The 14,113-nt window shown below is 43.5% G+C and overlaps 1 protein-coding gene across 7 annotated transcripts in view; it reads left to right on the top strand.

Moving 5' to 3' along the window:
- LOC140912529 (SITS-binding protein-like) overlaps positions 1-14,113 on the top strand; it is a 73,369-nt gene that overhangs the window by 17,261 nt on the left and 41,995 nt on the right. For 5 of the 7 annotated variants that reach the window (XM_073347042.1, XM_073347043.1, XM_073347040.1 and 2 more), the window contains exons 5-8: positions 3,755-3,962; positions 4,483-4,633; positions 6,301-6,573; positions 8,848-9,116. In XM_073347042.1, the coding sequence (XP_073203143.1) occupies positions 3,755-3,962; positions 4,483-4,633; positions 6,301-6,573; positions 8,848-9,116 (901 nt within the window). The remainder of the gene's footprint in view (positions 1-3,754; positions 3,963-4,482; positions 4,634-6,300; positions 6,574-8,847; positions 9,117-14,113) is intronic. The other 2 variants (XM_073347039.1, XM_073347041.1) reach the window with 2 other exon arrangements.

Raw genomic sequence — 14,113 nt, forward strand, 5'->3', positions numbered from 1 at the left:
GACTTCTGATTTTTTGGAACCTTCTGGGTTAGCAGTATTGCAAATAGAAGGGCGTGAAATGTATATCATGATTTGAGACCCGTGAGAGTTTGCGTGATGGTTTTTACACATGCACTGCCTTCTGCTTGTTTAACAGAAGTACCCTCAGAATGCTAAATGAGGCAACGAAGGGCTTTCCTTTTGGCAGCATTATGGCAGGATGTCCATACCAGTCAGACAGCATGTGTATTTGCACAAACATTTATGGAGCTGATTAGAAGTCAAAATCTCATGCAGAAACTAGAGGCCTGATCCGGGACCACTGAACTCAATGTTCCTTTTGCCATTGGCTTCAACAGAAGCAGGATCAAGACCTAGATGTAGAAAACCCAATCAGAGCTTGTGTATTGAGAGCTTTGAGTTACAGGCTTCAAAGACTGAGAGGGTCATGTTGGATTTGTAAACTAAACTTTCATGCATGAAATATAAAATCTGTCATGGGAAATGGATTTACGGGTCCCAGCAGCTGAGCAGTGGAATGTTTTAGTGAAATCCAATATGTAACAATGACTTTTTTGGTTTGTGTCTTTGTGGCTTAGGCTGAATAGAATGAGGACAAAAGAAATTGCTTGCCTAGGAATTTTATAGATAATTCACTGCTCAGACAAGAGTTCAAAAGCCTGATATACAACTTTATATAATATAAATGTATCTTCTCCTCCCCCAACAAGGAAAGCTCTGCTCCAATGCAGATTCTTTTTGGGGATGGTGGTTCAGTCAGATTCTGAGTTTTACTGTAGTTATTCTAGCTAGGTTGGAAAGGAAGTGTGGTCTGACAGTTAAGGTACCAAGACTCAGGAGATCTGGGGTCAGATCCTGGCCCTACCACAGGTTCCTTGTCTGATCTTAGGCATGTCACTTAACCTCCCTGTGCATCACTGCCCCAGCTGTAAAATGGGAGACAGTAGTGCTTCCTTCCCCCTTCCCCCCCCACATTTGGTCTCTTCCCTGGAAAGAAGAAACAGATAATGTGTTATTCTGGACATATACACCTAGCACAATGAGGCTCTGATCTCAGTTGGAGGCCTTTGAATTCTGCTGTTCTTCAAATTCTTTACATTTCTTTCACCTTTTACTAATGGCCCTGCTGTGTCATCCAGATTTTTGTTCACCCTCCAGCCCTGTCAAGAAATCAAATAATTTAGGGTGAAAATTTAGTGTGTTTTTTTCCTTGTGGGTTTTTGTTTTTTGTTTTTTTTGAAACAGGGAGCTTGCTAAAGCCAATATGAACAGAAATGTTTTTGAGAAATTTAAAAAATGGTTAATGAAAACTTTTAATGTTGAGCCCCCACCCCCATGAATACAAGGGCGGTATCAGAACGCTGAAGGTGGAAGTTTAGCTTCACTTGAGGAGAGGCAACATGGGCCAATGGAGAAAGCATCAAACTGGGTCTCAGGAGACATGGTTTCTATTCCCAGTTGTGAGAACCAAAGCATTAATTTAGGGAGGAATACCTGGGCTCCAAGGTAGATCAGCTCATGCCCTCCAAAGGCTCTCTATGATTTGGGCCCAGATTACTTACTTAGGGGGAAAATGGCTCTATGTTATTAAAAATAATAAATAATCAAAAAGGTCATATCAATAAGGCTAAACTATGACAGTTTCTATCAAACTCAGCGTTAATCAACTCCATTATCAAATTAAGGTCAACTGAACTAATTAGCAGCAATACTGGCATGAAATCAGTTTAGTCAAATCAGATTAACACAGCAAATAATCAGTTCTTAATCCTAAAGCAGAAGTTCAAGGAGATAACTGTTTGCTTAATTACAAACCAGTCAGAACTTTTACTCTCTGGAATGACACCAATCTTTAGCTGGGTGGATATTTTAGTATAGAAACCAGATTTGTTTACATCTGTGCCACTGTCTCAAAAGTCAATTAAAGCTTTCCTCCTTGCATACACTGTTAGGTACAGAGGATAACCCAGAGCCGGCGCTAGGCATAAACAGACTGAGCAATTGCTTAGGGCCCCGAGCAGCTCAAGGAGGCTCCTATTTGCTTTATATTATGTGTTGTGTGGCGAGCCCCCCAAAATATTTCTGTTTAGGGTCCTGTAGGAGGGTGGCTACCTTGCTCCTAAAATAGAAGGGGTTAAAAGCAGCCCTGGAGAGGGCTGTGGCTGGGGAAGGCTGATTGGGGAAGCAGCCGCAGTGGGGCCATGCCCCAATCAGGCGTCAGCTGGCCTGTGTAAAAAGGCTGTGAGCCAAGGGCCCAAGGAGTCTCTCTCTAGGCTGGGAGAGAGTAGGGCCAGCCTGGGTACTGAGAGTAGTGCCATGCTGGGGAAGATGCAGGCTGAGTGGGGGCACTCCAGGCTGGCAACTCCCCAGGCTGTGGGGCCTGGCCGAAGGCCCATAGAGGTACTGGGAGGCAGAGGAAGGCAACAGGTCCAAACCCCCTTGCCTATGATGAGTGGCCTTTATACTGCAGTCTGCCCGAAGGAGTGGGGGCTTGGTGATGACTGGTAGTAGCCCAGACTGAGGCAAGGTGGGGATAGTGGGTTGGGGGTTCCCTGGGAAGGGGAGAGGCAGAGTGTGCGGGTACTGCCAGGGGGCAGAACCCCAGAGAAAGGGGCACCGGGGTCTGTGAGGGACACAAGGGCCAGAGCTGGGTGGATCACCGGCCTGCAGAGGGCACTCCAGGCTGGAAAAGTGTTAATTCCCAACAGCCAGTAGGAGGCGCCGCAGGGGTGAGTCCGCTCCTTTACAGGTCTCCACTGGGCTAACACCACCTCTGAGCTAATCTGTTTCCTCTTTCCCCTCAAATATAAACTTTACCAAGATACTTTAATAAAAGAAAGTTTTACCAACTTTTTCACTGAACAATGACAGTTTTGTTTCTATGAAGACTTTCTGAGAACAAGTAACAAACACATTGTATTATTTTAAGGCAAAGTTTAGGGAATATTCTCTAGTTCCTCCCTTTGTGTCCTTAACAGGATCTACTATACCTATAAGCATCCAACCACGCATGCACACCCTAAAATAGTAAAAAGTAGAGATGTCTCCCAAAAAGGAAAAATAAAATATTTAAAATGAAAAACAGGTTTGAACTCATCAGCTCTCTGACTTGCGTGGTGTAGGGACCTGTAACTGCAGTTGTGGACCAGACAGTGATTGCTGGCACTCGGCACTTCACTAAGGGGTGTCTTTGGATACAGGAAAAACTAATCAAGGTTAGGAAGATGATGTTATGACTCCCGTTCTTCTGGAAGTGATTAATTTCAGGGTCTGGATGGGCAGGTCAGTCTTCTTGTTCTCATTCTATTCAGCCTAAGCCACAAAGTCTTCTTGAGATGGCTGGTGACCCAAAAGGCACGCAACCCTCTGCATGACCTTGGTCTCAGCTGACTATACTGCTTTATTCCACCACCCAGCTGCTTCGGAGTGGTGAGCAAATCTGGGGTGCAGTACACCCTGGCTATAGATGGCATGGTCCAGTCCCACCACAGTGACCACATTCCAGCCTGTGGATAGTTCAGAGAGTTCCCCTTTAGCCCGCGATTTCTTTCAGATGTCCTTTTGTACAACCACAGACAGAAAGAGGAGGAAATATGAGGCAAGTCTGGGGGATTCCTGAATATTTTTAGAAGCAAACTAAGGGTTCATGCAGGGAGAAGAGAGGCATTTGCGTGGCAGGAGGGAGGAGGAAAGGGGGGGCGTCTGAAATGGGGATGTTCCCTGACTTTAATGCTGCCTCTTGTTGTCTCTAAAGGGGTGACAGTGACAGTTGCACCAGATGTCCCCATCTCCCTCTCAGTGGAGAGCAACAGGCACTTCTGTCTGGAGAGCCCTTCCAGCATATCCATGTTCCCCCTACAGTACATGGTGTGCATCAGTCAAAACATCACCTCTGCCCACCAGGAAGTGGGGAGTCAGCTCTCAGAGCAGGAGAGGAGGCTGCCAAACACTGACATATTAGGGTAAGAGAAAAATCTTCCCATTCCAGAAGGCACCAAACAACTATCCAGTGGCAGCAAAACCTTGGCCCCTATTAAACTGGGATGGATTTCCACCAGCAATCCAGAGTGAAAAGCTCCGTACCCAGTGCCCTGAGCCATGCAGTCTCCCAGTGAATGTAAAATAAGAAATTTAATGAAAACATTTTCATTTCTTCTGGTGTTCAGTAGTAGCTCCATTAATTGATTGGTTCAAAAGCAAGGATCCAAAAGTCTAGTTCACTGGGGAAGAACATTCCCATTCCTTCTGCAATCAATATCTAAAGTAATGCTCCAAGTGGATCTAGATCATATACTGTTTGGTGGGAAGAGGGCTGTATTCTCCAACCATTTCCTCCTTTTACTCTCTCCCACACCCCCCGTAGATGCACTGTCTTCAGAGACCTTGTGTCATGTATCTTCTGCCCAGCTGTGGGAGGCTAGACATAATAAATATCTGGTAAGATCAAGCAAGCCTTTTTTTTTTTTAATTATTCTGATGCAGGTTGCCAATCTGGAGGCATTACAAAGCAGCAGATTCTGCTGCCAAAATGGAGCGAGGATTAAGGTCTTTCTTCAACAGATTGAAAAGACATCATCTCGGGGAGGGGCTAATTGCTCTCAATGAACATTCCACAATGTTGCTTTCCAATGCGGTATGTGCATTTATGCTGGGTGAGGGCAAACTGAGGGACTGCTTAGGAAAGCCCAGAAAAAGGGGTGATGGGGTTCTGCTACTCTAGAGCAGGGAATGGGCCATTTTTTGATGTACAAACCCGATGCCCCCAGAGATCTACTTTAGGAGATATGGCAGAGAGGGCTTCCTCTTCGAAGAGGTCCCACCCCCAAAGGTAAGAAGTGGTGACCAGTGCATGGTTTGGTCGGTGGGAGAACGTAATGGAATATTTGAACCTTTGAAAAGGTTGTGTGCAGGGGAATGGGAGAGTATCGGAGATGGTTTGGATGTTATCTGAGGCTGTCCCCCTCCATCTCTATGGCAAACAGTAGGGCTGGATAAAAGTTTTCAAATAATTTTTCTCATTGGAAAATCGACTTTGTTCAAAAACAAAAAACCTCATGGTTTTTCTAAATTTTCTCTGGGAAAAAAAATGAAAACTAAAAACTTTCAGCTTTTGGCTTCTTTTTTTCTCCTTTCCCTGCCACCCCCTTTTTCAGTGTCCTTTTCCAAATGGAAAAATGAGAGAGAAGATGGGGGTGAATGGGATAAAATTTTTGCAAAAAAAAAAAATAATTTTTTTGAACAAACAAAAAAATTATCCTTTCTGAAACCTGAAAAATGAAATTTTTTGAAGTTTTCAAAAATTCTCAAAAATGACCATTTTTGGACTAGCTCTAGTAATTTGCATGTAACATAATTATAAGCGCATCATTAAAGAGGGGGTATGTACTTTTCTAAATCTAATCTTAAGAATAATACAAGTTGTTTTGCACGTAGGGTACGTCTACACTGCAGTCAGAGGTGTGATCTGCATTCGTGAGAGTATCCCTGAGCTAGCTTTCATTTAGCTCACATGCCTAAAAATAGCAGTGACAATGCGGCAGTGCAGGCTAGGAACACACGTACTTACCCCTCTGCCACATCTTCACTTAGCTGTGCTAAGCTAGTATAAAGGCCGGTATATATGTGGGGATGTCTATCCAAACTATAATCACACCTTCGATTGCAGTGTAGGCTTACCTTTAGTGTGCTCCTGAATTGTTTGCGGGTTGTGGTTATTTTCTTTAAGGGATGATGAAGGCTATTTAATTTGAGAGGAAGGATGTTCTTGTGGTTCAGGTACTGAATTGGGACTCGGGAGAGTTGGGTTCAGTTCTCAGCTCTGCCATAGACTCCCTGTGTGACCGTGGGCCAGATTTTCAAGAGTTCAGCTCCCATTTTAGGTACCTGAATCAAGTGGCTGGATTGTCAAAACCGCTCAGCTCCCAGGAGTTCTCAATGAGTTAAGTGGTTTAAATGAAAGCTGAGCTCTTTTGAAAATCTGCCCCGTAATCTGTCTTTACTTCAGTTCCAAAACTGTAAAATCAGTCCCTTAGTCTTTCTATCTTGTCTATATTGATTGTAAACTCTTCAGAGCAGAGCTTCTCTCTCATTCAGTGTATGTGCAGCCCTCAGCACAATGGGACCCCCAATCTCAGTTGGAGCATCTACATGATACTGTGATACTGCTACTCATGAAGACTGTACTGTTAACTAATCTGACTTGCCAAGCCTTGCATTCTCTGGCCATCAGTTTCAAGTTACCTTGATGACCTGTGTTCAAAGTATTGACTAATAGTGCACTCTGCTCTTCCTTCCCTCCAGGACCATATGCACTTGCCCATGGCTAGCAGGAAGATGCATGCTCTGAGACACACCAGGGACCCCTCATTAATTAAATCTCTGAAGTTTTCTATAACTCTGTCCCCGTACACAAGCATTAACTCCCAGCTGTTTCTGATGTCTCTGCAAGAGGGCAAAGAAAATTACTGGCTGAGCCTCCAATCAAAATTCGACAGCCACCCGGTACAAGCCTATATTGCTTTTCTGATCCAATCACTTAAATCTAGAGAGTCTGAACTCAGAAGAAGCCAACAGGTATAAGAAACACTTGGCTGGTTAAACACTCTTTCCGCAGTAACAGATAATCAGTGCGGCACACTATACTAGACGGTGTTTAAATATTAGTGATCCAGTCTCAGACATGTAACATTTAATATAAATGAAGCCATATCTTGGATTTTTTAATAGAATGTGTCACTGAAAAAAATATTACCCACTTTAGTTGTCTGTTAACCAAAATAACTCCTGACTGACACAGATTTGTGTGCTATATTGAAAAGCTAAATCTCTTTTGCTAGAGGCTCAGTTTCATACCAGTACTCTTGTGGCACTGGGGTATGTTACTACAGAGAGTAAATTATGAAATGTTTTAAAATGTGCATTGTAACTGGATTTAAAACCAGGCACAGTTAGGTCAATGTGGGGCCAATTATTAGATAGTCTTATCTATATCTTTTCCTACATTTCCTGTGAAAAGCCCATAAAACTATTTCCCCCTTTCAGTTCTAAATTAGAAGAGAGTCCATAAGCCCAGTCTTCATAAGCAATCTTACAATAAATGGGCAGTACTCATAACTCAGTACCCAGCTGCAAGCCTAGCATGATAAAACCAGGGTATTTGTAGCCAAAGCCAACCTCTCTTGGGCCATTAGGGGTAAAAGCTTGAGTCTCTTCCACTTTAGCTCATGGACTAAGGCCTGAAGCTGGCAGCTGTAGCAATCACTGGCCTCTGACGAGGACCAGCCAGTAGAAGGGGGCAAAGACCCACACTCTCCTACAGTAGATTACAAATGCAACGCAGTATTCCTGGCAAATCTTACAATAATGAACCATTACATGGTGGAGCAATGCAGATCATTTTTTGGTAACCAAGTAGATTTCAAGCTTCCAGAAGGATATCTTAAATCAAAATAAAATAAATAGTTAAGTATGAATGTGGCGGGTTTTGTACCTCATCCACCCCTTTGATCTAGGGGGAGGCGAGGAGTAACCCCGCCTTTCTGCAGCTACGTCTGTTCTACTACCCCTTCGGCAGTCTGTGTGGTGTGTCTCAATGGCCAGAGTCCCTCTAAACTCTCTCCCCCTAGTGGGATAGTGCAGCCTGGCAGCCAGAATCCATATAGTACACTCCTAGAGCAGTATGGCCCAATGGCCAGAGTCCCTCTAAATCCTCTGAGGCAAGCAAGTGGTCAGGGAATTAAGTCGTCTCAAAAAGGGGGGGGGCAGCGACCCCCGGTAGGGGAGCCCCGGCCCACCCACCTTCACCACTCCAACCCAGGACCCTGTCGGGGTGGAATGATCCGCCACAGGGTCAGCGGGGAATCCGACTGAAACATGCTGACCTCATAGTGGTGGGAGGTACCACTCCCTTACCTTCCCTGGGCCTCTTCCTACCAGTCCTCCAGTCACCGTAGTCCCTGTAGTGTCAGGGTCTCCAGGGCTCTCAGCACCAGACACTTCCTGGGGTTTTGATAGCTGCAAGCCTCTGGTCCAGGTTTCTGGCTCTTCAGCTCTCCCCGGTAAGGGCTATAATGGCTCCTGGGCTGGCACTTCCACTGAGCCTTCCTCCTCAGCCACCAGCCCTGACTGAACAGCTCTACAGGCTTTTATACCTGACTTCCAGTCAGAGCTTGCCCAGCAGAGCCTCAGGGGCATGGCTTCCTCTGCTAGGAGGGAAGGGTTAACTCTCTCAGTCGCAGTATGGGGCCGGTCCACCCATCACAATGAAAAATACCTCGCGATGCTCTTTTCAATATTTATTCACTGACACACATGTCATAATTTACAAAGGATTTTTTACTGGTAAGCTTGATTTTCAATTAAAGGAATTTTCAGGCTTGCTGCCAATAGCCTGGGGAGAAGTGTAGGCACTTAGGGTTTGATCCAAAGCCTGTTAGAAAGACTCCTCATGACTTCAGGTGGGCACTGGATCAGGCCTTTCACCAGCAATACAGAGCTGCCAGTTCTCGTGTGTCAGCAAGTCATGCTTTCCACAAGTCACTTCAAGGGTTGCCCAACCAGTATACATCCAGAATATTATCTCTAACAATGCCCTATGCCATTGGCTTCAGAAGAAAATAAAAGCTCAGTGCTATCTACTTTAATAATAATGCAAAATAATAACATGGCATATTATATCATGGGAGAGAACATCTTCCTGACCTCACCTAGTGACCAGCTTATGTCCTGGTGCATGGGGACTGAGAGCTTTTACAATTCTATCCTAGCTAGTGTAATGGTAGACGCTCTGGAATTAGTAAGTGTATAATGGTTCAAACCCAGCCTCATAATACCCTTGCTGTATCACAGACTCCTCTGCTTACCAAGTGGAAAGGGCAATTTTCTGTCCGGCTGAATGTGACCAATGATGCTGCAAGAAACTGGTACATGGACAGGGTGAGCCTCTTGTGGCAGAGACTGGGAGCGCAGTATGTGACTTTTGAAGGTGCTGAAGGAAACACATTTGCGGAACAGACAGTCCAGCCACCCAAAGAACTGGAAGGGGATAAATACATTGGCATTTTTGCTCTTATGGCAGCTACGCTGGGAAATTCGACAATAATTAGTGCCGTCACAAGGTGAGTCTCAGGAAAAGCGCTCGAAAGGTGAAATGAAAACAGACATCTAAAGCCTCCAGTTGGTCCTATTTCAGTGCAAGCAGGATAGCTGGGCTAGGGTCCAAACAGCCAAGGAAGAGGGTGAACTGTACGGGAGCCCTGTTTTAACCCTGCGTGGGAACTTGGGTGGGCATTGTGGAATGAGAGATTCTGCATGTGGCACAGTTTAAAGCACACAGAGTAACTCATCTTCATGCCCCTTATCTGAAATTGGCTTCAGTGGAGGAGAGCAGTGGTTGGTTTATCTCCCACTGAACAAACAGACCAGCTAATGGCAGCTGCCAGTTCTGCTATGCAAGCAAGCAGAGAGTGCATCCACATTTGTACTGTAGGAGGTATGATTCCAGCTCACGTAGGGATACCCGTGCTGGCGCTACTCGAATCAGCACCTAGAAATAGCAGCAGCATGTGTGGCAGCTCGGGCTAGGTGCCCCATTATGTACCCGGAGGTCAGGTGGGATTGTACTCAGGGCAGATAGCCCAAGCAGCTGCCTGTGCCCCCAGGGACACACTGCTATTTTTAGACGCTAGCTCAAGCAGAGCTAGTGCTGGTACGTCTATCCAAGCTGGGAGTCACACCTCCCAGCTCAGATGTAGCCATGCCCAGATCCTCAAAGGCATCTAGATGCTGAATTACCATTGATTTCAAATACCTTTGAGGATCTGGGCCATAATGGCAGTTTGCTCCTCCCAGCCTGCAGCCGCACCATTATTGTGGAATGCACTAACCCTGCCAATCTGAAAGCACCACTCCTGAAACTTGTCACTGGAAAGAAAATGCACACACTGCAGGGATGGATTCAGCCCCAGTAGGGACAAGGAAGTGGCTGGATGATTGGGTCTACTGCCCCATGTGCCTTGTTACCCTGTCAATTAACCCATTACCCAAGCAAGCTATAATTTGCTGATCTTCTGGTTGGGGGGGTCATAGAACTAAACTGCAGAGTCTACTGGAAAGATTCTTGCCAAAGACCGTTCGACTTTGGTTCGGCTCTTGCTGATTTCAGTTCCTTTGCTGAAAAGTGCAAAGCAGAATTAAATGTATATGTTTATTTTATTCCAAAACTCAAAAAAAAAAAAAATTGAAAATGGCTTTTTTCCCCACAGAAAAAATCAGGATTTTTTTTTTATTAATTCCCTGCTTTTTATTTTATTTTATTTTGGTAGAAAAATGTTTCAGCTAGAAAATTGTGATCAAATCTACACATACCGTTTTGCAGGCACATAAATGAGGAAATATGCAAAATGGGGCTGGCCAATAAATTTCTGCTGCAGCTTCTAGAATCCAGGGACACAAATCATTGTTTCCCAAAGAGAAAATCCAGCCCAATTAGTATTATGAGAGCAAACAGGCTGAGGCTCCATCTCTCTCTTTCTTAGTGATAAATGGCCATAAAGAATGATAGACTGTTCTGATACAGTTGCAAGTCTGCTCTGATACTCTTGCAAGTCTCTTGAAATGACCCAACTGGAGGGCTTGTCCTGCAGCGTGAGTGTGTGAGGAGGCTTTTTCTTTCCCTTCCTATGACTGGGGGTTTTTTTTGTCGTTTTTCAGTGTGTGTTATGTTTATAGGATGACACACAAATCCAAGGTCTTGGCCACTTATGGTAATCCAAGCTCCCACAGCACCTTTTGCAAAGCAGGGGCATTAACTCCAGTGTTTTAGCCAAAGTCCAGTCTGAGCAGTTATTTTGCCACCTAATTATCACCTGTAGTTTCAAATGGATACAGTCTTCTTCGCTTTCTCTCCTGTAATTTTGCTGTACACTACCACAGCTGCCATATTCCACACCAGAAGTGGGTGTATTTCAGTGGCAGGGACAGAGATCAGTGGTTAATTTGTGCCAGGGCTTGCCAGGCTGAGACCTGGCACCTCTAGGCTTGGCAGTTCATAGCCCTGGCACCTCTGGGCTTGCCACATAAGTTATTAAAGTAAATCATTGATTGATCCCTGGCACCTCTTTCATTATGAATTAAGAAAAGGAGGACTCGTGGCACCTTAGAGACTAACCAATTTATTTGAGCATAAGCTTTTGTGAGCTACAGCTCACTTCATCGGATGCAACTGAATTAAGCCCTGCAGTGATCTCTAAATAGCCTTTACATATCACACAGCAGGCCTAATTAGTCAGTTAATGTTTGCAACACACTTTGAGATTAAAGTCACTATGGCACTGGAGAGCTTTGTTGTTTTTACGTTGGGATCTCTTGTATTTACCAGATGGCGAAGGGATACAAATTATTTGGGAAATAAATATTTTCAAGCTTCTTATGAGGCTTTTACAGGAAATTGGAAACAAAGATAATTTTAAACGGTTCATTTAAAAGAAGAAAAGGCTGTAACTCTCCTTGGGAATGCCTAGTTCAAAGACATTTCTAAATCGGCTGTGGGACTGACAGTGATTCAGAAAGACGGTGCTGTCTGTGACGATTCAGAAGAGTGTCAGGTATCACCTAGGAAATGAAAGCAGTAGGGTGGCAAGCTGTTCCTACAAGCTGGTCATCTGCTGATGCAGATTTGCTCAGCCACTTGTAATTAGTAGCTCTCAGATACCAGAACTGCTCCAAATACCATTGCATCAAATCCCATGTCACCTCTGAGAAAGCATCACCAGAAAGTATTTTTGGGAGCACCTGTGGACCAATCAGTCTGTTATTAGTAGTACTGTTGCTCATTGTTTATGGTGCTATTTATATTCATGGCATATCTTTAGATACCTAAAAGACACTATCACTGCCTTGAAGATCTTGTAATCTAAATTACCCAGTTGGGCCTGGGTCACAGTGTGATAAAGGTTAAGAACCCCCTAGTTAACGGTGTTCTACTAAAATCAAAGATCACCACTTCAGAGCCCTAAGAGCATTTAGGCACAAATCCTGAAGTTTTTCCCTAATCCTTGCTTGCACATAATTCCTGTTGACTTCACAGAGAGTTTTGCTGGAGTAAAGTCTGCAGGATCTGGCCGTGACTGCACATGCAGAAAAGCAACACCCAAACTATCTTATGGACCTATACCAGAGGCAATATGCTATCAGAAGCCTTGTGACCCCTGAGTGTGCATTGAGGGCCCAACCTAATTCCCAATGAAGTCAACGGAAGGGCTCCCAGTGGCTTCAATGGGCATTGGGTCAGACCTTGAGTAATGGCACACAGAGCAATAAGAAAGCCATGAGGAAGGGTTTGCTGAGTACTGTAAGGATAGGTATTATGGCATTATTACAGTAGTGACACTGCTAATGACTGTTCTGGAAATGTCCAAATGTTTCTAGGAGCTGGAGCAGTCTGAATCTGATGCTCATGCAGTTTATAAAAGTGTTGTACCTTCTCTCTAGCCAGTCTAACTCCTGTGTGCTTGCTAAATACTATGTGGTGTCAGGAGATACATAAAAGCAAAATTGGAGGACTGACCCCATTGGAATTGCAAGGAATCCTCACAAGAAAACGGTGTCAGCATGTAAACAGTTTGATGTTTTTCTCGTACTGATGGAGATCTCAGAGAAAGCAACTAAAATGCCAGCCATGATGTTTCTCTGCATGTCAGGATCAGCAGTATTGCAAACGTCTGATGCTTTTACATGGAAGGAGGGACTAGAAGACATAAAGAGGATTTGGCATAGATGATGTATACAGATACTAGGAAAACCTTTCTAACTGTAAGGATAGCTAAGCACTGGAACAGGTTACCCACAACAGTGTGGAATCTTTGCCACTGGATGTTTTAAAGAATGGGTTAGACAAACATTGTCAGGGATTGACTAGGTCTACTTAATGTTGCCTCAGCACAGAGGGAAGGACTAGATGACCTTGTGAAGTCCCTTGCAGCCCTACATGTCTATGATTTTAGAATTACTTAAACCTTGAAAAATATTACATCTGAGAGACATTCAGTTTTTAAAAATTCATAGTCAAGGGCAATATGAGTCAGTTAATTTATAAGTGACTAACTCGGTGATTAAAGCTCAAACTTGAATTTGGGGAATAATGTGACTCTTAATAATCAAGAGGCTTGTATATGGAATACAAAATGACCAAGTGAGGCAAACTTGTGGAAAAGATGATTTAACCCACATTTTAGACATGTTGTTGGGCCAATGAGTGAAATGTAGATTTTGGCTTTTGATGATCTGGCACAGATAAGCAATAGTCCAGTCTTGTCATGTTAAAGAGACAAAACTAGAAATGAAGGAAATCAAAATCAAAATCTCTCTCCATTAGATGTTGTCAAGAACATTAGCCAAGGAATTACCCAGCATTTGGTCAAATATGGTGTGAAAGCAATGAAAAAATAATTTTTCAAGGCTATGTCAAAAACTGTAGTTAAACTCAAGAGTGTCTCTGTTTTGGCAAACAATTCTACAATTCAGATCTCTTTGGTAGTATCTGGAGAATTTACTGCTGCAGACTAACAAATACAGCTAAGCATTAATGATAGAACTGTAGCCTTTTAACCTAGACACTGGAGTACAATGTAGTGTTATTCCATTAAATATCTAATACTGTAGGTAAGGAAAGGATACAGAAAATTAAAGTAAAGCTTGTTTCATATTCAGGTCAGAAAATACTGGTATAAAGGCAAATAACTATTACAATTTGCTTTAGAAACCAGTAAAAAATAATATCTTTTCGAACAGTTAAATGCAGATGGTATCATCTGTTGAAGACTAAAAACCTATCTACCCACAAAATTAGTTAAAAATATGTTTGCTGAAAACACCATAAAATTGCATACAGAGAGTGTAGGCTGTATTTGGAGAGACTTCTCAAATGACCTCAAAGACTCAGGGTATCTGAAAGAAAAATTCCAGTTAAGAGAAACAGGTCAATTTACTCTAGTGGTCCAATTATGAAGGGAAAAAATTTGTGCTTATAGATACTGACAAGTGTAATTTTAACTGTATGGAAAAAACAGTAATTACTGAAAATTTAGATCAACTTACAGACAGATCTAACTCTAGA

Source organism: Lepidochelys kempii, chromosome 6 (genome assembly GCF_965140265.1).
Source record: "Lepidochelys kempii isolate rLepKem1 chromosome 6, rLepKem1.hap2, whole genome shotgun sequence".
Classification (NCBI taxonomy): Eukaryota; Metazoa; Chordata; order Testudines; family Cheloniidae; genus Lepidochelys; species Lepidochelys kempii.